Source organism: Pyrus communis, chromosome 6, assembly GCF_041283825.1.
Source record: "Pyrus communis isolate YQ-2024b chromosome 6, ASM4128382v1, whole genome shotgun sequence".
Taxonomy (NCBI): Eukaryota; Viridiplantae; Streptophyta; class Magnoliopsida; order Rosales; family Rosaceae; genus Pyrus; species Pyrus communis.
Genome location: NC_142570.1, coordinates 4,420,933 through 4,443,424, shown reverse-complemented (window position 1 = coordinate 4,443,424; position 22,492 = coordinate 4,420,933). Strand labels below are relative to the sequence as shown.

Genomic DNA, 22,492 nt, shown 5'->3' with positions numbered 1-22,492 from the left:
ACCACACTCCAACACAAGAAAGAACAAACTAATTAGGAAAAATTAGTATCCGATTCTTAGTTAACAATGTTTTTTATTGAAAGTTTTTTAGTTTTCAGATTTTGATCAAGATCCCTAGCATTAATGTAATAATGAATTTAGATGTCAATTACATCATTTTTAAAATAAAAATTAATAATTGATATAGGATTTTAATACTCACACCTTTATTAAACTCCTAACAAATTTTCAATTCAAAACATTTCCAAAAAAAAAAAAAAATTAGAATAAGTCTATACCCCTTAATTTTTTTATAAAAGGTTTTCAAATTTTTAATCTTATATGTACTCATTCATGTAATTTTTCAAATTTTAAATCTTAAAATGTACTCATTCTTAAATATACCAATTTGTTGTAGTAAAATGTACCTTTTTTTTATATATAGAATCTAATCATTTTTTTTCTAATCCATTTTTAAACTTATATGGGTACATTCTTTTTCTTGATTTGAGAATGTATCCATGTCAAGTTTAATCAAAGAACTTTACTAATGTTATTAAGTCTAATATCTATTATTTTTTGTGTGGTTTTGAAGAATGTACCCATATTTTGGTACAATAATTTTTTTGTTAATTTTAATGAATGTACCCATGTTTATATATACATACACACATACATATGTATATACATACATATATTGGAGAGTATAATTTATATTTTAATAATTTTAATCCACAAGTTATGGGTTTTTTTTTAATTTAAAATCTCATTAATACAAACAGTTATAAATTTCAATTTTTAATTTAAAAAATATAGTAACCTACGTAGAAATACATTATCACATTAATTTCAAGAACTTGGATCAAAAATTGAAAATCAACAAGATTTCAATCAAAGAATATTAATAATTAGGGACCGCATCCAAAATATTCCAACTAATTAAGTAGGCAAGTAGGTGCCTATTGTCTGCCAGCTGGGATGAAGATTAGACAGAGGGAAGTGACATTGCTCTCAAATTCTCGACCGCTTCCATGCATGGCGAACGCACTCAGTGCCACGCGCACACACCTCAGCCTACACTTGGCATCCCAGGAGCTACGCTGTCCGCATGCATGAGCCATGAGCTTTCCGGATTACTGAACCTCCCACGGCCAATAGCCCATCGCTCTTAAATTTTTATGATGGTAGTTCCGCATGTTTATGTTTATATTGCGAATTGATTTTACGATGATAGTTCAAATTTTTTTATGTGGTATTAAAGTTGGTTGGTCAATATGTGAAAATTTTAAGGACAACATGTGTTCGTGTTATTAATATATATTCATGTATTTTGCTAAAATATCGTCAGACGTGAGAAGACTTGTTAACGCAAAAGTACCGTTCCATGCTAAAAACAAGAAGCCAATGTAGCAGTAGATTAAACCACTTTAATGTATTTCATGACGAGGCACGATAAATTTGGGCAACAACCTAACTTGACGCCATCGTTTCATGTGAGTCATTCTCCTGCAATAGAGGGGGGTGGCATGCAGGAATTCAATTTAAGTAATAAAACAAGAACGATTCCGTTTTGTATGAATGAATGATATGAAACCACGCAACTGCACGTTAAGCGTTAGGAACTTTAACCTCGATTCCGGCGGCCTAAGTTTCACAAGTTACTTTTACATAACAAAAATGTTCTGAGCGAAAAATAAACTCGAACGTTAATGTACATACAAAATGAGGATTATAAACGATGATTGTGTCCTACAATTTTCTTCTTCTTACTTCAGCTGTCGACTTCTCCAGGTACCATCTCATCATCGTCGCTAGCTTTCTTAGCGTCAGAAGCTGGATCTGCTTTCTCCTTCCCTATCAAGCTCTTCTGCTCCAGCTCCTGCTTTAACCGTTTGATTTCACAATCTTTCTCCTCTAGCTGCTCTTGCGTGATACGCACCTGCAATGGAAGACGCTTTAAATTCTGACTCTCATTAAGTACCAAATTCGTTAGATAAAGGACAGATTACGAGGCTTCCTAAAACTAAAAACTGGAGGTCTTGGGTTCGAAACCCGCTGCTGGTGTGGAAGCCAGACTTGTGGCCAGAAGGAGGCTGAAATGCCCCTGTGAGTCTTCCTAGCCCCTGGAATGGGTGGATAACCGTGGCTTGCCACCAGTTGTCCCCCTTTTTAAAAAAAAGAAAAAGTATATTAACCAAATCAGGTTGACAACTACTCTAAAATCACAGAATCGAGGAACAAATAATAGGACTCGTAATATCAAACTGAACTGAATAACATAGGAAGGGAAGGGTAATCAACTAAAGGACTACATGTAATCCGTACGAGTGGTCTTAATTTAAACTGTGATCGATAAAATGGCAGCAAATTTGGTGCATTATCGAAACAAAACGGAAAAGTTTAAATTGTGCATCTATGAAGCTAGGATGATGTACGATCTCTGTAAACCAAAAAACGAAAAAAGTCGAGAGAAGAAAGAAAACCATTTCATTTGATCTTTCAACATCATTTGTGAGCCCCTCCATATGTTGGTGCAACCCTGTACGTAGAAACACAAAAAGAATGAATGGGGAATGACCTGACAATATAAAATCCAAGATGTAATAACATTTTTTTAGTACAATGCATAAAGAAATTATCATTGACATTAAAAAACAACAGTTTAAATAACAGCTTTGGGGAAAGAGATGCTCAATTGAACAATTAATAGTGACATACGCAGTCATGCAGTACGGTTCCCAGATATAAAACGGGTGCAAGGGCATTGGATGTACCATTTAGCACACACATTCTACTAATCTGAGCGATACTGATAAGTTGATAACTAAAAATTTTGATTGGTTTAACACTGACCTTCAAATTGACTTCTGAGTTCTGCATTTTGGGATTTTTGCAACGCAAGTTTCATAGATAATTCATGCATCTGCACACCAACAATACCAAAATCATGTTAACCAGATCGTTGGTGTATAATATAAACAAACAGATGACCATCCCAAGAGAATAAGGTACATTTGTTTAAAAACCTAAGGAGATAAGTTTATTCATAAGCACAACATATTAAGGCATCAAAGATGTCCATGTTCGCTTCAGTTCTAACAACATACTTTTGTGCCAAAATCAGTATTATTTATTCAAAGGGACTCGGGTGCTCAAAAGAATTTGAATGGTCCAATGATTGTAAATAGCATTCACTGTCTAACCCAATCCCATTTCAACATTGAAAATGTGAAGAGTTGATAAAATGTGCATGTAGACATGCAAAATCCTCTATTAATGTCTCAACCCCAGGAAAATTGAACAAGTAAACAAAATTGCTAGGAAAAACAAAAGATATTAAGTATATCTGTGGATAGAAGTAGCACATGGAAAGCATAATATAACATCTAATATATTGTAAGTGCAACAGCAGCACCTTTCCCTCAGAAGCTTCATTGCCAATCTCCTCATTTTCCTCTTGGAGTGTCCGACATTTAGCCATTAACTGCTTCCCCATCTTGCTTGCTGCAGTAAATGAAAGAGCTTCGATATCTTCCTTCAACTCCTTAACCTTTTTTTCCTTCTCCTCAACCAAAGTCTAACATTAAAGCACCAACGGAAAACACATAGATAAGTTATTTATAAATATAAGGAAAACCTAGGAAAAGAAAATACTTGCAGAGTCTCACAATTGCCTTCATATAATATATAAAATTTTCCTTTAATCCATACAAGCAGGTTAAGCCGATTCACGAAAAAGAACATAAAGAAAAGTTATCCACCTGAAGTGCTATATAAAAAATTTTCCCAACCTTTTTTGTTTTCTTCTCACAAGGATTCCTCCCTTCAGTATCTATTTCTCAGACTTATAATGTAATTTCTTTGTGTATACACAGAAAAAAAGGGATGTGTGTGCTATAATGAACAGATATAGTAAAAGCTTAAAAAAGAAACGCAGACCAGCAGCTTCAAAATTTTAACCTTTAGACGAGTAAACTCCTCATGAATTGCTGGATCGAGTAGCAATCTTCTTGCCTGTACAATTAATCAGCACACAGAATTGCAGACCAGGTTGAAATGAATCATAAAGAGAATTTACAACCAAACCAAAAATTAATAACTTTACCATTGGTCTGAAATTTCAAAAGCTCAAGGTAGGCAATTTTAGAATCATATAAAACTAAAGGATTTTAAACTACCTGCATTGATGGTGGCTTGAGTTGAGCTTTAAGCTCCCGGACTGCAGACTGCATTTTAAATAAGTTAGGTCTTTATAGTCACAGAGAATTAATCTTACTCTTTTTACAAATAAAATCTTCCTACTAAAAAAGCGAATATGCTATCAAGCTCTTAATTCTGACATAAGAAAGGCGCATGAATTAATTTCTCTTTACTTTTTACAAATAAAATCATCCTACAAAAATAGCAAATATGCTGTCATGCTCTTACATTCTGACATGAGAGAGGTACATGATACATCACATGCAAAAGATATTTACAAAAATAGCAAACATGCTATCATGCACTTACATTCTGACATGAGAGAGGTACATGATACATCACATGCAAAAGATATTACCTTGAGCTCTGCTATCTCCTGCTCCCGTTTTGCAAATGTGACAATGAACGCAGCTTCCTTTTTCTTTGCTTTCTCTAACTGTTAATAAGAACAACCCGTGAACAAAAAGCTCAAGATTAAGAACAACCCGTGAACAAAAAAGCTCAAGATTACCGATGACTTATGAAAAGAAACATTTAACACTAACCTGTTCTTTCAATGACTCCTCGGAGTTTTTCAAGGACTGAAGATAATTGATAACCAGTTTAGGATCTACAAGATAGGTTGAAATCATATTCATTAATACATTCAGATAATGCATGTAAAATGATCATAAGATAAGTTTATTGTCAAAAACATATAATCTAACTCTTGACATACAAAACAAGGATGGGCAAAGCAGCAGAAGGCCCTGAAAGGCTAGTATGGGACTAACCAGGAGAAGTTCCAGAAGCTAAGCAGGGTTCATTCTGAAATGAAGAATGCCACTTTTGAATCTCAGATTTTGCAGCTTCAAGTTCTGTCTGTAGCCAAGCCAAGTAATTGTTAACAAACAGAGCATTTAATAATGGGGAAGAACCATCTAACAAGTATGACTGTAGTGAATGCATAGTGCCATGAAATTTTCAAGCTCATGATGAAACTATGTTCATTCAATCTATGTCCACAACTGTAAGCATCAAATATTTTACCTATTTGACTACAAATTAAATGGAATTTGTTATCAAAGAATTGATAAGAGAAGGAAAGAGTTGAATTAGGAATGCGTACTTGGCATGTTGCAAGAGTATCTTTACAGTTTTGAAGACTGCAAAACAAATACAATAAAAATTAAAAACTCAGGCCTAAAGAAAATTCAAAGCATTAGTATTGCCAGTGGTATGGAAGTTTGATCAGTAGAACATAACACATTACTTCATAATACCTCTCACGAAGAGTCAAAATCATCGCTGTTGCACCACCAGGAGCAGTTTCTTCAACTTTCGAGTTACCCTATATTGTAAAAGATCATTTTATTTTCCTTCAATGGAACGAAAACTGAAGAAAGGGGAACATACAAAGAAAACTCTTATATAAGAAAGAATCTGTGGAGGGCAATGCATGTTTATCAGAGGCAGCTTCTTAGGAGCATCCTTCCGTTTGACAAGTACAATTTAATAAAAACTATTCGATTTAGATACACATTATATATCCTACTCTTTTACAAAATTTGTTGGCTGTGGGAAATAAATTTCACATCACGTCCCAACTATAACTGCTCTTTGAAGTGCATCAACATACTTTAAATTCTTTCACGTCACGTCTTTTTTCTCACCCGAAAACTTTAAATGCTTTCTCCACAAATGGAACCTAACTTACGAAACATCATCTCTGCATTCTTCAATACTTTGGTTCTTCACCTAAACTATTTGCTAAAACACACTGTTGTACACCAATACTGTTGTGAATCCAAGAATTTTTTTTTCTTTACCATTGTTTCATATAGGTCCAACCTAGACAGTAGGCCAAAGAATAAAGATACCCAGATCTAAGTGCTTTTAAAACAGCTAAAATCACTTCTGAAGGAACAAGCCAAAAGTGCTTTTCAGAAGAAGCACCTACTATGTGCTTCTATCAAGTGCTTTTTCAAAATGCACTTAGATTTATTAAAATTTTCGATGTGCTTCTCATAGTAGCACTTCCAGCAAAAGCACTTATGAGTCAGAGAAGCAATTTCAAGCAGACGCCTGGCAGGAATAAAATGCAATACCTGTTTCGAGCCGAAAGGATCAAATTCTAAGTCGTCATCGCCAAAGCTTCTCTTTTTACCTAGATTGATAAAACACAAAGATACAGAAATCAATAAGCAAAATTCAATCACACATTCAGAGCCACGCTGTTTGGTTGCCAAGAAAGTTAAACATACCACGCCTGGGACTGGGAGAATCGCCACCGAAGTCATCATCCTGTATTTTAACGAATCAAAAACGTGGTCGAATTAATCACTGAGAATTAGAACAATTAAACCCTAAAATCGAACTAAAAGCGGAAATTGAGGTAGTAGCTAAAGGGGTTTGGAGGGCTTACGTCATGGGTAGCCATGGAATTTGAAATCTTCAAAACCCTAGAACTTGATAAGCGAACTGTAGCTGCGAAGCTGGAAGCACAAGCCGTTTGATGCAGTGCGGATCGGAAACAAAGGGATTTTGGGTTTGGGGGGAAAGAGCAGTTATCAGCTGCGCGCGGTTCCACAGTTCGACCGCCTTAGTGTAATATTCTCGATAGGCCTTCTAAGAAATATAGCCCATTTTATAAAAATGATCCATTGGGCTTTTAAGGGATGAATCTATAACTATGTCATTTTCGAAATTTTTCTTTTTTTTAAAGCGGGACAATTAGTGGCGAACCACAGTTATCCAGTACTTTCGTGTATGGAAGAGGCTAGTTAGGAATTCCACTACTTGTGGTCAGGATCAAGTTGATTCACATCTTACAAAGTCTCGAACCAGGACCTCACCTTTTTTTCTTGTAGGCCACTTGTCATGATTCGGGAAACATAAGATTTTTAATTTAAGAGGAAATCTCTGATCACCTAATCTATCCACCAGTTATTATTAAAATTAGGGTCATTTTGATTTTGGTTCATAATCAACCTAATTGTTAGACTGGAACCTTATTTGCTTAAATATATTGATCGAGGTCCTTAACCTCATTTAAGACGAACTCCAATGGTGGGCTAAAAGCCAAATTACCCCCCAAAATTTCCCTCCAAACGTACTCCAACCCAAGGGGAAATTTTGAGCTAAATGCTAAACCAATGTCAAATTCCCCCCGAAATTTAGCCCAGAAATCGGGGTGGACTCTACCCAATATTTATCGGAATTTAAATTTTTTTAGATTAAAATGTTCATAAAATTAATTTATGATAGTCTACATATTTATTTTAAAAAAAAATAATTTAACAAAAAAAATAGCCTAAATTCATTCTTTAATAATCCCGGGCTAAAATTTTAGGGTAGAATGGTTGGAGTAGAAAAGCTGTTTTTGGGCTAAAAACTAATTTTTTCGGGCTAAAAAATTTGACTTTTAGCCCAACCATTGGAGATGGTCTAAGAGATTTAACTCATGCATTTATACGTTTAATGTCCCACAAATTATGTGTCACATCCCGCCCCGGGACAGATCACTTCCCCGCCCCGCTCCACCACCGTAGCACGATATTGTCCGCTTTGGGCCCCAACCACGCCCTCACGGTTTTGTTTTTGGGAACTCACGAGCAACTTCCCAGTGGGTCACCCATCATGGGATTGCTCTAACCCCCTTCTCGCTTAACTTCGGAGTTCCCACAGAACCCGAAGCCAGTGAGCTCCCAAAAGGCCTCGTGCTAGGTAGGGATGAGAATATACATATAAGGATCACTCCCCTAGGCGATGTGGGATGTCACATTATGAAATTTAAACAAATTCAAATAATATTTTTAAATATAATAAATACTTAAAAATCAATTTTAGAGTAATATTGTTCTTCACAAAAATTATAGCAAAAAAAAAATAATGTACCCACATAAATATTAACATATTTTAAAAATTAACTATTGATATATTTTAAAACATAAAATAAATACATATAATTAGCTTGGGTATATTTAGCAAAATTAAAAATGGGTACAAATAAATTAAAAAATATGGGTACAAATATAAATAAGAGTTTTTTTAAAAAATGGGCACAAAAAGGAATTAATATAAAGGTACAAATTAAAACTAAAAAGAAAATTGGTACAAATTTAAAAATTAAAAATAAAAAAGTCACATTCCGGCCCGGGGCGGATTACTTCCCAGGCCCGCTCCACCACCGTAGCACGATATTGTCCGCTTTGGGCTTAGCATTCCCTCACAGTTTTGTTTTTGGGAACTCACGAGCAACTTCCCAGTGGGTCACTCATCATAGGATTGCTCTAGCCCCATTCTCGCTTAACTTCGGAGTTCTTACGGAACCCGAAGCCAGTAAGCTCCCAAAAGGTCTCGTGCTAGGTAGGGATGAGAATATATATTTAAGGATCACACCCCTGGGTGATGTGGGATCTTACAATCCACCCCCTTAGGGGCCCGACGTCCTAGTCGGCACACCACGACCAAGGTTAGGCTCTGATACCAATTGTCACATCCCCCCCTGGGGCGGATCACTTCCCGGGCCTGCTCTACCACCGTAGAACGATATTGTCCGCTTTGGGCTTACCATTCCCTTACGGTTTTGTTTGGAAAACACGAGTAACTTCCCAATGGATCACCCATCATGAGATTGCTCTAGCCCCCTTCTCGCTTAACTTCGGAGTTCCTACAGAACTCGAAGCCAGTGAGCTCCCAAAAGGCCTCGTGCTAAGTAGAGATGAGAATATACATATAAAGATCACTCCCCATAGGATCACTTCCCCCGCCTGACTCCACCACCGTAGCATGATATTGTCCGCTTTGGGCTTACCATTCCCTCACGGTTTTGTTTTTGGGAACTCACGAGCAACTTCCCAGTGGGTCACCCATCATGGGATTGCTCTAAGCCTCTTCTCGCTTAACTTCGGAGTTCCTACGGAACCCGAAGCCAGTGAGCTCCCAAAAGGCCTCGTGCTAGGTAGCGATGAGAATATACATTTAAGGATCACTCCCCTGGACGATGTGGGATGTCACAATAAAAGTTGCAAATTAAAAATGGATACAAACTAAAAATAAAAATATATGATAAAAAATTTAGCCATGGATATAAATATAACAAATGTAACGTTTCTAATATTAAATGAATATATTTAGAAATAAAAAATATTTTATTATTGAAATAATTAATGATGTTTATTAAAATCTAGGGACTTTAATCAAAAATTGAAAATGAATAAAGTTTTAATCAATGGAGTAGGAAAAATAAGGATGGGAACCTAATTTTTCTTTAAAAGTTATTACCACGGCACACAACGCTTTTTTAAATTCTCCTTGATAATGTGGTTTCATACGCTAAATCCTCAATTTTCTCAAACCCCTTGTAAAAAATCACGCACAAAAAAATCAATGAAATAAAAAAGATGAGGAGTTACCTAAGCAAATGTCCATTCTCACAGCATAATTAATTTCCAATTTTTTTTTGCACTAATGTTTTTAGGAAGAGAATTTGAAGAAAATGAATTATTCGAATTACATGATGAGTTTCAAGATTGTCTGTGTCGTATTAAATTATATAATGTATATTGATGTGTATTTGAACACTCTTCAAGATAACGATTGGTTTCACTTTAATTGATGTTTATCGAAGAGCCATCTACAAGATCAAGCTCAAAAGTATTTTTAAACTCCATGGATCAATTAGTATCATCATTTCCCTGCAGAAAATATGTCTGGAATTTGCTCCAACCAAGTTCTACATAGGATAATCCACTCACCAAGAATGGCAAACACATGTATTATGCTTGTCTTTGGATTTTGATTGGTCTGTTTCATGTCTCCTTTCCTACGAGAAATTTTTCAGTGTGTCATAAACACGACTTGGTACACCAAGTGTAATAATGCGATCGGTTGAAAACTTGAAAAAACTCGATAAAAAAAAAAACTTGAAATACACTCAAAACAATTGTATTATAACACTCGGTATATCAGACCGTGTTCCCAGCACATTAAAAAATCTCTCATTTCCCACCACCCCTGGCTAGTATTAACAACTAGTTCAAGTGATCCACCAGTGCTAATCACAAATTAATGTATGCGTTTAGTTAATTTTTTAATTAATGTTGGTGGGAAGGAGGTATGTCCATGTCTTCAATCAAACCCTCACACTAACTAGCTGGTTCTAGGCTTCCATTTTAAAATAATCCCACGTCGTTTTGGTCCGATAAGGTTCACATATATATGGAAGATGAAGACAAACCCCCTTTTCTCCGGTTTTCAAAAAAAAAAAAAACTCCCTTTTCTCCAAATCTTGCATAGATTGACCCAGCCAAGGAAAAAAATTAGGAATATATAGTAATTAATTAGTAAATTAGCTTTTTAGCATAGGTGAGAGATCATAATTAATAATCTAGCTTATAATACAATTTCTCCCGTGATTGACTCTTCTTGTGAGGATAAATTAGTGAGAAACTTTTATGGTATCGGAAAACACAAAAGTTAGATAATGTATGATTTTACGTGTTTTAACAAAGATGGATAATATATGAGAAATTTTATTTAAACTCATTTAACATCTTTCTACACCAAATTTATTCTCTTCACCCATATTATTTTTTATTAAAGAATTAATCTCTCTTTAAACTCAAATTTATTACCTAAACTACCCTTTCAAACCCATTTCAAAATGCTAAGTTATCTTTACACTCATTCCATTTATAAATAACATCTGTAATTGATTTTTTATTTTTTTTTTAAAAAGAGGCGTCTTTGCCCCCCCCCCCTTCTTCCAACAAGCATTTTCATGACTACTTTTTTTTTTTTTTTCCTGCTATCAAACCCAGACATTTGCCTTTTTTTTTCTTTCTATTGATATGCATAAGTAACAAAATCAAACAATTCATCCTCTTATACTTATCAACAAGCAAGGAAGTTTATAATCTAAGAACATTGGTAAGAAGTTTTTCCTATAGAATTTTCCAATTGCAAAAAGTTTAACAAACCATTCGGGATTGATGAAAAAAATTGAAACCCAAATACTCATCTTCTAAACTTAAAAAAAAATTCAAATCAAACGAACAAAATATTCATAAATTGAGTCATACCTTAGTTGGAGGATTCAAAACTTCAAAATCACCATCCATCAATAAAAAAAACTTGTTTTTCTCTACAAGACCTATTAGGGTTTTAGTCAGAATGAACGTAGGATAAACAAGAAGTGATGGTAGGGTTTTAATGGGTTTATTGATAAATTTGAGTTTTATTATTAATTTCATTTTGTACTTAATATTAATTATGCAATAGGACAAAATAGACAATTAACAATTTAAATTTAAGCTAGGTGTAAAAAGATGTTACATAGGTTCAAATAAAATTTCTCATAATATAGTTTATTTGTTCCACATTCAGAATATATTTATAAAAATACGAATTTAGGTGTTATAACTTGAAATAATAACGTTGTGTGATCATGTTATGAACACACTGAAAACTACTCACTTGTGACGGTCCCTTAATTAGTTATCCAATGGTTGGCTTGTGAGTGGCAGTCATCAAGATTAAACCTTTTTCCTTAATCTTCATGGATGGCAAAAAGGGTTGGTTGATATGATTGATATGAGGAAAAAAATTAGGGTTTGTCGGCAATGGGAATTTAAAGATATACAGAACGCATCAATTCAGGTATGAATTTTTGTGGAGGGAGGAGACATCTTTTTAACACTTGGGGCCTTTGGTTCCTTTGGACTCATTTCAATTTTCTTCCCTATCAAATTATCAATGAGAAAATGTGACCACATTCTTAAGTGAATTACGGGTTGTTGAAAAAATAACATCATTTTCTTTAGGTTAGGTGGAGATTGTGTTCTAACCTCTCATAGACTTCTTGACCAATATTAGTTTGGTGGAGTTGTTGGCCATTTATTTGGAATAGTAACTAAGTTGACCAACAATATCAAAAGATGATTAGGAATTAAGTTATTGAACTAATAGTCTTATTTTAATAGATTTTGATCTACTAAATCTATGTTTTTTAACGTATAAAGTGTACCACCTTTTCTTAATTAATCTATCACATGAATCACATTAAGTAGGTACGTATCCACCTCCAAAATTAGAAAGAAAATAATATATCAAGTTGTATTTTTCTCCTTTGTTTATTTCATAATTTTGTGCTTTTTTGAATAAAAGATATTTATATATACTAATTTTGTGCTTAGCATAAGTAAGAATCGGGAAAAGAATAAGCCCCAATTTTCAACTAATTGATTAGAGTCATTTAAAATCATAAAACAAGACCCTATGACGCAACACTAAGTAAACAAAAGGGTTACCAATGTAAGCTCTTGAAGAATTAGATCTGGAGTCCATTAGGTTCTGAGAGAAAACCTAAAGGGTTTGTATTTGATTAATTCTTGAATAATTACAATTGAAGCATCCTATGACATAAATAAAAGGTTACAACGGTAGGAACAACTCAAAGGACTTTGATAATTAAAACAACATTAATCGGACGGAAATCGAAAGGTCTGCTTATTATTTCAGAAATTAAAATGTTGTTTTGGAAGCCTAAACGGCCTCAAATGGTTAAAATCCATCATATATCACAGCAATTGGAACCACGATATTGTTCCCTTTTCCAAAAAGGTATCATGGCTTCAATTCGAAACTCGGACCCCAAATCTGCAAATTCCCACTGTCTCTTTGTCTTTCATCAGTTCATTCCCTCTTTAATCCATTCGGCCATTTATTCTACATTACCCTACAAACTTATAATATTGAATTAGAAGATGGAAGTTTAGTGATCAACAAAAATTAGTCAAAATTTGATATTTATGTTTTAATAAAACGAGTTTATCATGATTTTGAATTAGTCTAGTTTTAAACATGGATTTATCGAGTGAAACTAACATATATTGAGTTTGTGGTTTAGATTTGGGGTTGGTTTAGCATTAAGATAAACCCTAAAAATGAACTATGGTGGTTGGATTTGTCGTTAGACTGTAGATATGGACGCTTAATTAATCAAGTAACTTTAGTAAAAATGCTTGATTTTATCAGCGACAACAATATAATATTTATCTTAATAAGATATTATAAGATTGTCTTCTAAATGAAGAGAGTAGAAGATGATTCATCTCCTGCAAGATATATATAACATGGTATAGAAATAGATATATATAACATGGTATAGAAATAGAAGTATAAATTTCTCCAAAAAAAGCATTGTTCTCATAGGTCACGCGCACGACAAAACTACATGCAAAAATAGTTCGAATTCGAAAACAAGTTAAAGCCATTCACATTCTCTCATCCTTCTTTACCTTTTGTATCCTACAAGCTGCAAGCGTGCATGTATATATGCGCATATGTACCCAAACAAATGGCTTTTTCAGTCCAATATATGGACTTTAGTGTTTACACTTTTTAGCATACCATGTCATGAATATGAAGCAAATAAAGTTAGGGTAAGAAATTTTGGACATAAAGTGCAAGTGATTTATTCGTAAATACAAAATTAACGCAGTGTAAGTGATTTATTCGTAAACACAAAATTAACATATTTGTTAACATAGTTTCTAATATAAGTGAATCTTACCTATAATGATAGAGCTCAAATTTACCGAACATTGTGTTGATAAGTGTGTCGATTTTGTGTGTCCGAGTAGTTTTATTGTAAAAGTATACGAAGCATTGGATGTAAATAGAGAAAGTGAGTGAGAAAGAAGTGCATCTTCGTGTGTGGCCTGTCATGAGAGGTGTATGCAAGTTTGGAAACACAATGGGACCCTTGTGCAATAGCCAGTTCACACTCCATTGCTGAGGAGTCAACCTCATTGCTCTCTTTTAGTCCATCAAAGATCCAACACCGTCTATCATGATTATTTCTCAACACAAAAGTTTGGAAAAATGAAATGGCTATGGGGACAAAAAGGACTAAAGTAGAGACGTGGAGAGGACATATCGCACGCAAACAAAGCATTTTTGTCTATGCCACTTATACATATCTATGGCCAATATATGCAAAAGTCCACATTTAAATGGTAAATTCTCTGTTGTCTCATAAAATTCAAATTATCAACGATTGCATGTAGTGTAATTATCATCTACAAGATCATTTCCTACGTGTGCACGTGTGTAGGGCTTTCTAATCTACACCTTTTTTTTTCTTTCTAAAATTTTCAATTTGGTGGATGTAGTTTGAGTACTATGTATGCATGGGCAGCATATAGGATAGAAACCGAAGTTTGAAAAAAGAAAAGAAAAAAACCTGTATCGAAGCATACACAGAGTCATTGCCACCAAGAGAGACCACATCAAAATCATCGCTAACAAGTGAGGCCACATCACTATCTGAGATATTGCTAAATGTGATAAATAAACAAAAAAACCTAACCTAATCAGCCATTCCACGGCAGCAATATTATAGATGATGTATCAGTGACATGGGTATATGCCAAATGCTGTCATGTTTCTCATGCACAGTAAGATTAGACTTCTGAAGTTAACATGCATGGTTGATTAATCTTAATTTACACTTAAACAAGCAATCAAACGCCTAATAACTAAGCACAACATCATTATTATTACTTTCCTTTAGCTTTGGCCGGCATCAGAGGACAGTAATTTCTCTGAGATGATTGGATAAGAAGATATTATCTAATACGCAAAGTTTACTCGTGGCTATCCAAACCAAGCAGATCCAAGTTCAGAAGATAATAAAGGTGCGGGCAACATTCAACCACCATTTTACTTGAGAATATACTACAATATTGATACTTTTTCTTTTTGTGAATTGGGATGGATGATGATTAATTTTACATAATGGTAAGCAATAAAATGCACTTGAAATTGAAAGTCATGCCACTGGAAATGACAAACTCACATCCTATCCATCACAAAATATATACAAATGGAAGCCACTCAATGAGGGGCACAGACAGTAATAATTAGATTAAACAAAGACAAAAAGTAATGGGTGAATTTTTTTTCTGAATAGGGTTTTTCCTCTAAACCCTAAAGTTGTAAATGCTCAAAAACACATAGCCCACCTCAACCAATCATTTTCATTTGACTGGTATCAGAAAATTCTACAAATTGTGTTTATTGGTTGAGACCACCCTAACTAGGGTGGTCCAATCGGTGCCCTAAAAATACTTGTCTTCTGTATATATGCACTATAAATTTATGTGATTTTCCACCAAAAGTAGCACTTTCTTGCAGAATTGCAGTTTCTAGCTAGGATTCTTTGTTTTTGGGAGCCCCATGAAGGAGACACTAAGGTACTTGGCAGGAATTGCAGGGCCAAGTGGTTATGGCTCAAAATCAACTGCTGAGCAAGTCACTCGGGATTGTTCTTCCTCAGTCCCTTCTCAACTCACTGCCATAATCACTGGTTAGTTTATCAGAACCAACCATCTCTTATAAAACCCAAGAGAATTATAGATAGTAATATGAGCAAATTACAAATATGCACACACATGCATCTCATTATCCTTTACAATTGCATGGTAATTTGGATGCAATTTTTCCAAATATGTTCTATATGTATCCCTTGTTGATAATTTTCACTAAACAAAGGTCGAAGAGATTTCTGATCAGAAAAACATTGGAACACATGAATATATATATATATATATAGTGTATGGTTGATTTCAGATTTTTCAGGCTCTCTTTCAATCTCTCTCTCTCTCTCTCTCTCTCTCTCTCTCTGGTTTTTCAGTGGCCTTTACTGCAGTTACATGAAAAAAGGTTTTTACTGTTATCGATAGCATTCTCTTAGTTTTTCAGTCTCATGAATATATGTATACATATACATATTTCTAACCATATTTCTATTATCTCTCTCACCTTATTTTGCTCCATTAATTTGGATATGTGTCGTATTTTCTTTTTTTTTAATTTTTTTTTTATAATGTTTTTGTTAATTTTCAGTAACATAATTCAAAGACTTATTCATTTTTTTTAACCCTTTATATCTCTCTCTAAACAATTCTTCTTCTCCCCGATCTCATTTGTTTCGCTTCATAATGATATGAAAAATGAAGGGACCGTTTACAGAAGAACTCTTCAATCCATGCTTTCTTGGATGGAAACATAAAGGTCATCACAATAATCCTGAAAAATATAAAAACATACCTAAATTCCTGTCCAATCCCACCAAATTTTGATACGCTAGAATATTTTAATTACTATTTTAATGAATACATATATTCCATGCAAGGAATTTAAGTTGTATATTAATTTCTTGCAAGTGGTTCTTTTTGGCCCTAGCAAGATATGGTTTTTGTCTCTTTTGAATAGTATTCTCCCATTGGTTCAGAGTTGCTCTCTATATCACAACTGCTTTCTGGACCATTTAATCATGCACTATTTACCCTAATTAATTAATTAATTACTCTATTACCTGGGAATTACAGGAGCAACATCAGGGATCGGAGCTGAAACGGCAAGAGTGGTGGCAAAGAGAGGAGTTAGGGTCGTGATTCCGGCCAGAGATTTATCGAAGGCAGCGGAAGTGAAGGAGGGGATTCAAAGGGAGAGTCCAGAGGCTGAGGTTATAATCTTGGAGATTGACCTGAGCTCACTTGCTTCTGTTGATCGATTTTGTTCTGAGTTCTTAGCTCTAAGACTTCCCCTCAACATCCTCATGTAAGTTTTTTTCATTTACACACACACACACACACACACATACATACATACATATATGCATATATATGTATGAATATATGTGTGTTTGTGTTTTTGGTTGGCTCTAATGTATGAAATCTGCACAATTTGCAGAAACAATGGTGGGATGTTTTCTCAGGCTTTGGAATATTCTGAAGACAAAATTGAGATGACATTTGCTACAAATTACTTGGGTAACTTCTATTTCACTACCCATGAAATTTTTTTATGTTAGACCATCACACAACCACCTAGTGTTACAAATTTTTTCTTGTTATAACACGCGGAAAAGGATCCTCTCCTGAGCTCGGGATGGGGATCCTCCTGACCAACCCATCCGGACAGTCAAATTTAATCCAATGGTTGCAATTATTATAACTTTTAGAGGGTCCCCTTGTTTGGAGCCGTTAGATTAAATTTGAACGGTCCGGATGAATTGGTTAGGAGGATCCCCATCCTGAGCTCAGGAGGGGATCCTCTTCCATAACACGCGTATTCATTTATTAATATTATATATTATAAGTTCACGGACAACTAATTATGTCATTTAGTTGCCACTAATACTACATTCTAATGATATTAGTCTGCATTTGTAAGGAAAAAAACATACATCGTTTACTCATATTAAAACATATGAATCAGTAATATCACACGGACAATGACTGTGAACTACCCAAAAAAACCGTAGTTTGGGACATGAATGAGGTATTCACATGCAAGCAATGGCCTCAATTGCTGGAGTACAAATTTTGTTTTGAGTGGTTCTATCCACACATCCATTTTTACTTCTCACACACATTTTGTTAATTTCTATATTTTGACCTTCTTCAATTTATTCAATCTGACAGTCATAAATTTAAAACAATGTGTGAGATAAAAAGAGGGTGTAGATAACACCAACCTTTTGCTCCCTTCCAAAAGATGCCAAGAAAACTTGGGCATGCTCATGTGGCCTAGAGTATGTGTGAAATGGACCACAAGGCACGTTTTTGGATTCTCTACAAGAACCCCTTTTCATTCTTGCCCGTGACAAAAAAAAAACAGCCCATTTGGGAAAGCGCATGACCATTCAGTCCTTTTCTTTGGCAGGACACCATTTTTTGACAGAAAAGCTGCTGGAAAAAATGGTGGAAACAGCAGCTCAGACCGGCATCCGAGGGAGAATAATCAACGTTTCTTCTGTGATCCACAGCTGGGTTAAGAGAGATGACTTCTCCTTCAACCAATTGCTCAACCCTAACAAGTAAATTAATCACACACTTAATCCTAATTAACCATTACTAAGGCGTGATTAGTAATATCCGTACAAGCACTAATCGTGTTTGTTCATGCAGTTATAATGGTACAAAAGCATATGCTCAATCCAAATTGGCTAACATATTGCATGCCAAGGAACTGGCAAGACAGCTGAAGGTAGCTACCATTTTTCGAAGATTTTTTTTTGTAATGCGCCGGTTATATATAACAATCTCTAACCAGGACGTTTCTTAAACGTTACAGGCAAGAAATGCAAGAGTAACGATCAATGCCATACATCCGGGAATTGTGAAGACGGGAATTATGCGAGCTCATAAGGGCTTTATCACAGGCATGGATTCATTCCTTTGATCTAAGCTTACATGTGAATGACATCATACAGTTTTGCAGAACGAAATCTAACTTCTCGGAACCTTTTTGTTTACATGCAGATTCTGTGTTCTTCATCGCGTCCAAGTTACTAAAATCGACATCTCAGGGTGCTTCAACAACGTGCTATGTTGCTTTAAGCCCGGAGCTGGAAGGAGTGAGTGGGAGATACTTTGCAGACTGCAACGAAAGCACCTGCTCGAAACTAGCAAACGATGAATCTGAAGCTCGTAAGTTGTGGAAGCAGACTCGTCTGCTAATCCATAGACGACTTTCTCAACCAACAGCTTAAGAACAACGAGAAAAATGTGTATTCCATACCTCTGCCATTCAGCCATGTATATAAGGGGATTTATATAAGCAAAAGGTAGTTAGAGAGGCTTAGTATATGGAGACTACATAATGATCAGACTCCGGAACCAAAGAATCATCACTTGGTGGTGCGACCGTGACACTGATAAATTCCTCCCACCACCCAAATAGAGAAAAGAATGTATAAATTCCAAGGTAATTAATAACTGAAAGAACTTACATACCCTATGTTGTCACTGTTTTCATACAAGAAAATCGATATTTACATAACAAAATCTGAAATTCGACTTCTAGATGCAATTTTGCCTGCTTGTATTCTCCGAAAACATGATAGATAAATTCAGAGCATAATGATGTATATCTGTGGCAGTATATACAGTCAAATATTTAAATCAAGGACTTACACATCGAACAATATGAACTTGAGAAATCCATAACCAAAATCATACATCCCACTAGCGTATATAATTCTTGCTCGTCACCTGGACATATCCCTAATGTCAAGGCAGGGACAAGGTTCAAGCCACGGTTGCCAAAAACCAAAAAATTCTGGCAATTGGATAAAAAATATCAGTAATATCAGAGTAGTTATATCATAATTTACCGTAAACTGCATGATCAAAACCAACAAAAATGAGATACCAGAAGACATCCTGTGTGTCATGGGAAGGTGAAAGTGAAACTACAACCGAACAAATTGTGAAGAAGGGAAACAAAGATACATTCTCATAACCCATGCCATCTACTACACAGTAAAAACACAATTCATGAAATGATAATACACCGAAATCTAGGATACGATGAAAATACAAGTGAAACACACACGTTCACTAGCAAAGAAGGTTGTGGATTACAAGGCTTACATATTCATTACGGATTAGCTGTTCCGTTCAAGGAAGACGCTGAGTACACGAGTGAAACAAACCCAGCAACAAGGTGGTGCTGTCAAGTTGGGCTGCAACTCTTAACAATGAAGCTCTTTCTTTCTGTCTACTACACACAGAAATCAAGTTTCCTGGCTGACAAGTCAAACATCAACATCATTAAGCATCTTGGGTTGTGAATTATAAACATTCAACGTTGTCAAGTGTCTCCTCCCATCTTCATTTCTTGACCTGCCATGGTTTTCAATAGATGTTATCAAAGGAATTCTACATCACCAGTTATATTTTCCAAAAAGGAAACAAAGATTATTGCAAAGCATTAAAGAACTGCGAGCAATGAAAATAAATAGCAAGCAGAAACTTAGAAAAGAAAATGAAACCTATAAACCAAAATAAGGAAATACCCTTAAACGAGGAGACCGACGAATAGATAATGCAGAGGCAGGAGATAGAATTGCTGCTCTACTCCCCTTCCCATGGTTTGGTTTCTTGAAATGTCTATTTTCTTCTCCGTATTGAACTTGGTGGTCATAAATCTTGGCCGGAGATTCACTTCTCTCAGTTGAGACAGACAAAACTGGAGCAGACCCAGAAACTGTGGAAGAATCTTGAGGAAGAACAGCTGGTAATCCTGTTGAGCCATAATGGACACAAAAATCAATACCGTATATCAATAAGTGCAGTAGAGTCAGGAACTAAAACAGCTTTTAGAATAATATACGGGGCCATTATTTGAGGATGTTCCCCTTCCAGCACAGAAGATTTTAGGGAAATACAAGAGAGAAGGCCTACCTTGAGCTGCAGCATCTTGAAACTTCACTCTCATATCTCTGGCAAATTTAAATAACTCATTGGTTCTGTTCAATTCGCGAATCATCTCTTTGGTCTCGTTCAAGTACGGATCACAATCTAACACTAAACATTAAAAGAAATGCAAAATTAGAAAGTTGGAGATAGACAATATAAGATGTACATTCAAGATTAAACTATAACCTACAAATAAGAGGGACAATACTTACAGGTGTAAGTATCATATGCATGGCGAACAGTGAAACAGAATTCCTGATCTGGATTCTTCAAACTAATGTTTTTTAATGTGAATTTTACACCTAGTCACAGACGGATGTATGTCATTCCCCATAAACAGTATATGAGAAATATTGCACAATCAAATAACTTAAATTACCATATCCGCCTTCAATGTAGAAACCAAGAACCCTATTATACCACGAGATGGCCTCTTTTATTTCATCCTTTCTGTCTGGGATACAATTTTCTTCAGATTCTGCCAAAGTTTGAACGTTACTAAAATTTAAGAAAAGTAACAAAATTTGGAATCACAATTATATATTGATGTCCCTTGAAATACCGAGTCTCCCTCCTTTAACAAAGCCAGAATGCAATCAAACAAAGAGAAAAAGTTTAACTATTAATAACTATAAAAATGATAGAAAGCTATAACCAAAAACCAGCAATAATCCAATAACTGAAATAATAAGAGGAAATTACCGAAAGATTGCTGAGAAAGGATTGCAGCATATTCATCCCTCTTAGCCCTTTGATCTTGCACTGTTCTCTTAAGTACTCCAATTCTAGCTTTCCTAGCTTCAATGGCCTCCATCAATGCCATTCGCTTGGCCTCTTTACGGGTCTTCACTACAAAGAATAATAAGAAATATAAACTAACACAGATTAATTTGAAGAAACAAAATATCTTAAAAGAAAAAAGATTACAGCTAATCATAGCAAAAGCAGCAACTAAATTGATTAGCTTTCACAAAATTTGTGTAATTTCTTTGCAATTTTAACTACAAATTTTCCCCAGTAATTTCTAATTTCCATTAAAATTATAAATACAAAATGCAGAAATATACCTGCTAGGGCTTTAAACAAATCATCCTCAGCTTCCCTCAATTTAGCTTTAGCCTCTCCTAATTTACCTGCACTTATTCAAAAGAAAACAAACTTCAGCCAAATGAGATGTACAAAAATTTAAATCCGAAACCCTAATTTCGCACCAACCACACATCCTAACTCTGCTCAAGAACCCTAATTTATGCACGAATGACAACAAAAACACAAATATAAACCCTAAATTGAAGTGCTTTTTGACAAATCGAGTATATTAAAGAGTTAAATGAGAAGCTGGACCTTGGGACTGGAGGGTTTCTTGTGCGGTAGCGCGGACGGAAGCCAGGGAATCCCGAAACGACGCCGTGAAGGCATCCAAATCCTGCTGGTGGATAGGAATCTCACTCTCGCAGGCCATCCGTAGCGACTCCATCTTCGTCCGTACGGACTCCTCTGGTTTGCCGTCCATTTGCTAAGGACTGAGGAGCGTGTGAGGAAAGAGGGAGCGTCGGACTATTTTTTGAAAAAATGAAATTTTTGCGCCCGCCAATTTTTATTTATTTTTTTTTTTTTTCGGTGAGCGCATTGGATTTGGTTGCAGACATATGGGCCGTATTGGATTTGGTTGCAGGCATATGGGCCGGACAAATATATGGGCCTCATGGATAAACCCGATTTGGGTTTTGGGATTTGGGTTGTGGTTGTTGAACTGATCAAACTAAGGTTTTGTTTGGAAATGCCTCTGAAATTGCCAAAGCGTTTTCTGGAAAAGCAGGTGGTGGATGCTTCTTCACGAAAGGAAAAACACTAGGATTTTTATAAAAAATTTGATTGCGTTAATAATAGAAACACTTTCAGTAAAATCGCTTATAACCATAAGTGTGTTTTAGATAAAGCAATCTCCAACGAGAGTTAAATTTGGTCCCTCTAACAGTATTTTACCGCACGGCACGTAAAAATTGTTGTAATACATGAACAATCAAGAAAAAATACCGATATTGAATGTCACATTC

The 22,492-nt window shown here is 35.2% G+C and overlaps 3 protein-coding genes across 3 annotated transcripts; 1 reads left to right on the top strand and 2 right to left on the bottom strand.

Annotated features, from left to right (window-relative positions):
* Window positions 1–1,547: 1,547 nt before the first annotated feature.
* FIP37 (FKBP12 interacting protein 37) lies at window positions 1,548–6,802 on the bottom strand. The gene is made up of 14 exons (XM_068450179.2): window positions 6,584–6,802; window positions 6,423–6,462; window positions 6,267–6,325; window positions 5,442–5,509; window positions 5,288–5,324; window positions 4,953–5,040; window positions 4,725–4,789; window positions 4,538–4,615; window positions 4,158–4,205; window positions 3,940–3,993; window positions 3,395–3,556; window positions 2,833–2,902; window positions 2,463–2,518; window positions 1,548–1,918 (listed from the first exon to the last, which is right to left on the bottom strand). Exons 1-14 carry the CDS (start codon window positions 6,596–6,598, stop codon window positions 1,751–1,753), a joined length of 1,008 nt encoding a protein of 335 aa, XP_068306280.1. The 5' UTR covers window positions 6,599–6,802; the 3' UTR covers window positions 1,548–1,750.
* Window positions 6,803–15,277: 8,475 nt separating this feature from the next.
* LOC137711093 (short-chain dehydrogenase TIC 32 B, chloroplastic) lies at window positions 15,278–18,968 on the top strand. Its single transcript, XM_068450296.2, has 7 exons — window positions 15,278–15,532; window positions 16,557–16,788; window positions 16,921–17,000; window positions 17,896–18,049; window positions 18,141–18,219; window positions 18,307–18,394; window positions 18,495–18,968. The coding sequence occupies exons 1-7, from the start codon at window positions 15,403–15,405 to the stop codon at window positions 18,722–18,724; spliced, it is 993 nt and encodes a 330-aa protein (XP_068306397.1). The 5' UTR covers window positions 15,278–15,402; the 3' UTR covers window positions 18,725–18,968.
* A 410-nt stretch (window positions 18,969–19,378) lies between these two features.
* On the bottom strand, window positions 19,379–22,054 carry LOC137711092 (kinetochore protein SPC25 homolog). Its single transcript, XM_068450295.2, has 8 exons — window positions 21,780–22,054; window positions 21,503–21,568; window positions 21,138–21,284; window positions 20,815–20,913; window positions 20,648–20,737; window positions 20,421–20,543; window positions 20,033–20,259; window positions 19,379–19,859 (listed from the first exon to the last, which is right to left on the bottom strand). The coding sequence occupies exons 1-8, from the start codon at window positions 21,946–21,948 to the stop codon at window positions 19,848–19,850; spliced, it is 933 nt and encodes a 310-aa protein (XP_068306396.2). The 5' UTR covers window positions 21,949–22,054; the 3' UTR covers window positions 19,379–19,847.
* Between the last annotated feature and the right edge of the window lie 438 nt (window positions 22,055–22,492).

What these genes read in the sequence shown, in the direction of transcription:
- FIP37 (XM_068450179.2), bottom strand. An exon ending in ATTTTGACTCTTCGTGAGAG is followed by an intron (nt 5,325 to 5,441) that starts GTATTATGAAGT and finishes TTTGTTTTGCAG; the next exon opens with TCTTCAAAACTGTAAAGATA. An exon ending in ATACTCTTGCAACATGCCAA is followed by an intron (nt 5,041 to 5,287) that starts GTACGCATTCCT and finishes GCTTGGCTACAG; the next exon opens with ACAGAACTTGAAGCTGCAAA.
- LOC137711093 (XM_068450296.2), top strand. Translation starts at nt 15,403, where the DNA reads ATGAAGGAGACACTAAGGTACTTGGCAGGAATTGCAGGGCCAAGTGGT. An exon ending in CAATTGCTCAACCCTAACAA is followed by an intron (nt 18,050 to 18,140) that starts GTAAATTAATCA and finishes TTGTTCATGCAG; the next exon opens with TTATAATGGTACAAAAGCAT. An exon ending in TCATAAGGGCTTTATCACAG is followed by an intron (nt 18,395 to 18,494) that starts GCATGGATTCAT and finishes GTTTACATGCAG; the next exon opens with ATTCTGTGTTCTTCATCGCG.
- LOC137711092 (XM_068450295.2), bottom strand. Translation starts at nt 21,948, where the DNA reads ATGGACGGCAAACCAGAGGAGTCCGTACGGACGAAGATGGAGTCGCTA. An exon ending in AGAAACCCTCCAGTCCCAAG is followed by an intron (nt 21,569 to 21,779) that starts GTCCAGCTTCTC and finishes GAATAAGTGCAG; the next exon opens with GTAAATTAGGAGAGGCTAAA. An exon ending in TCAAGATGCTGCAGCTCAAG is followed by an intron (nt 20,260 to 20,420) that starts GTAGGCCTTCTC and finishes ATGGCTCAACAG; the next exon opens with GATTACCAGCTGTTCTTCCT.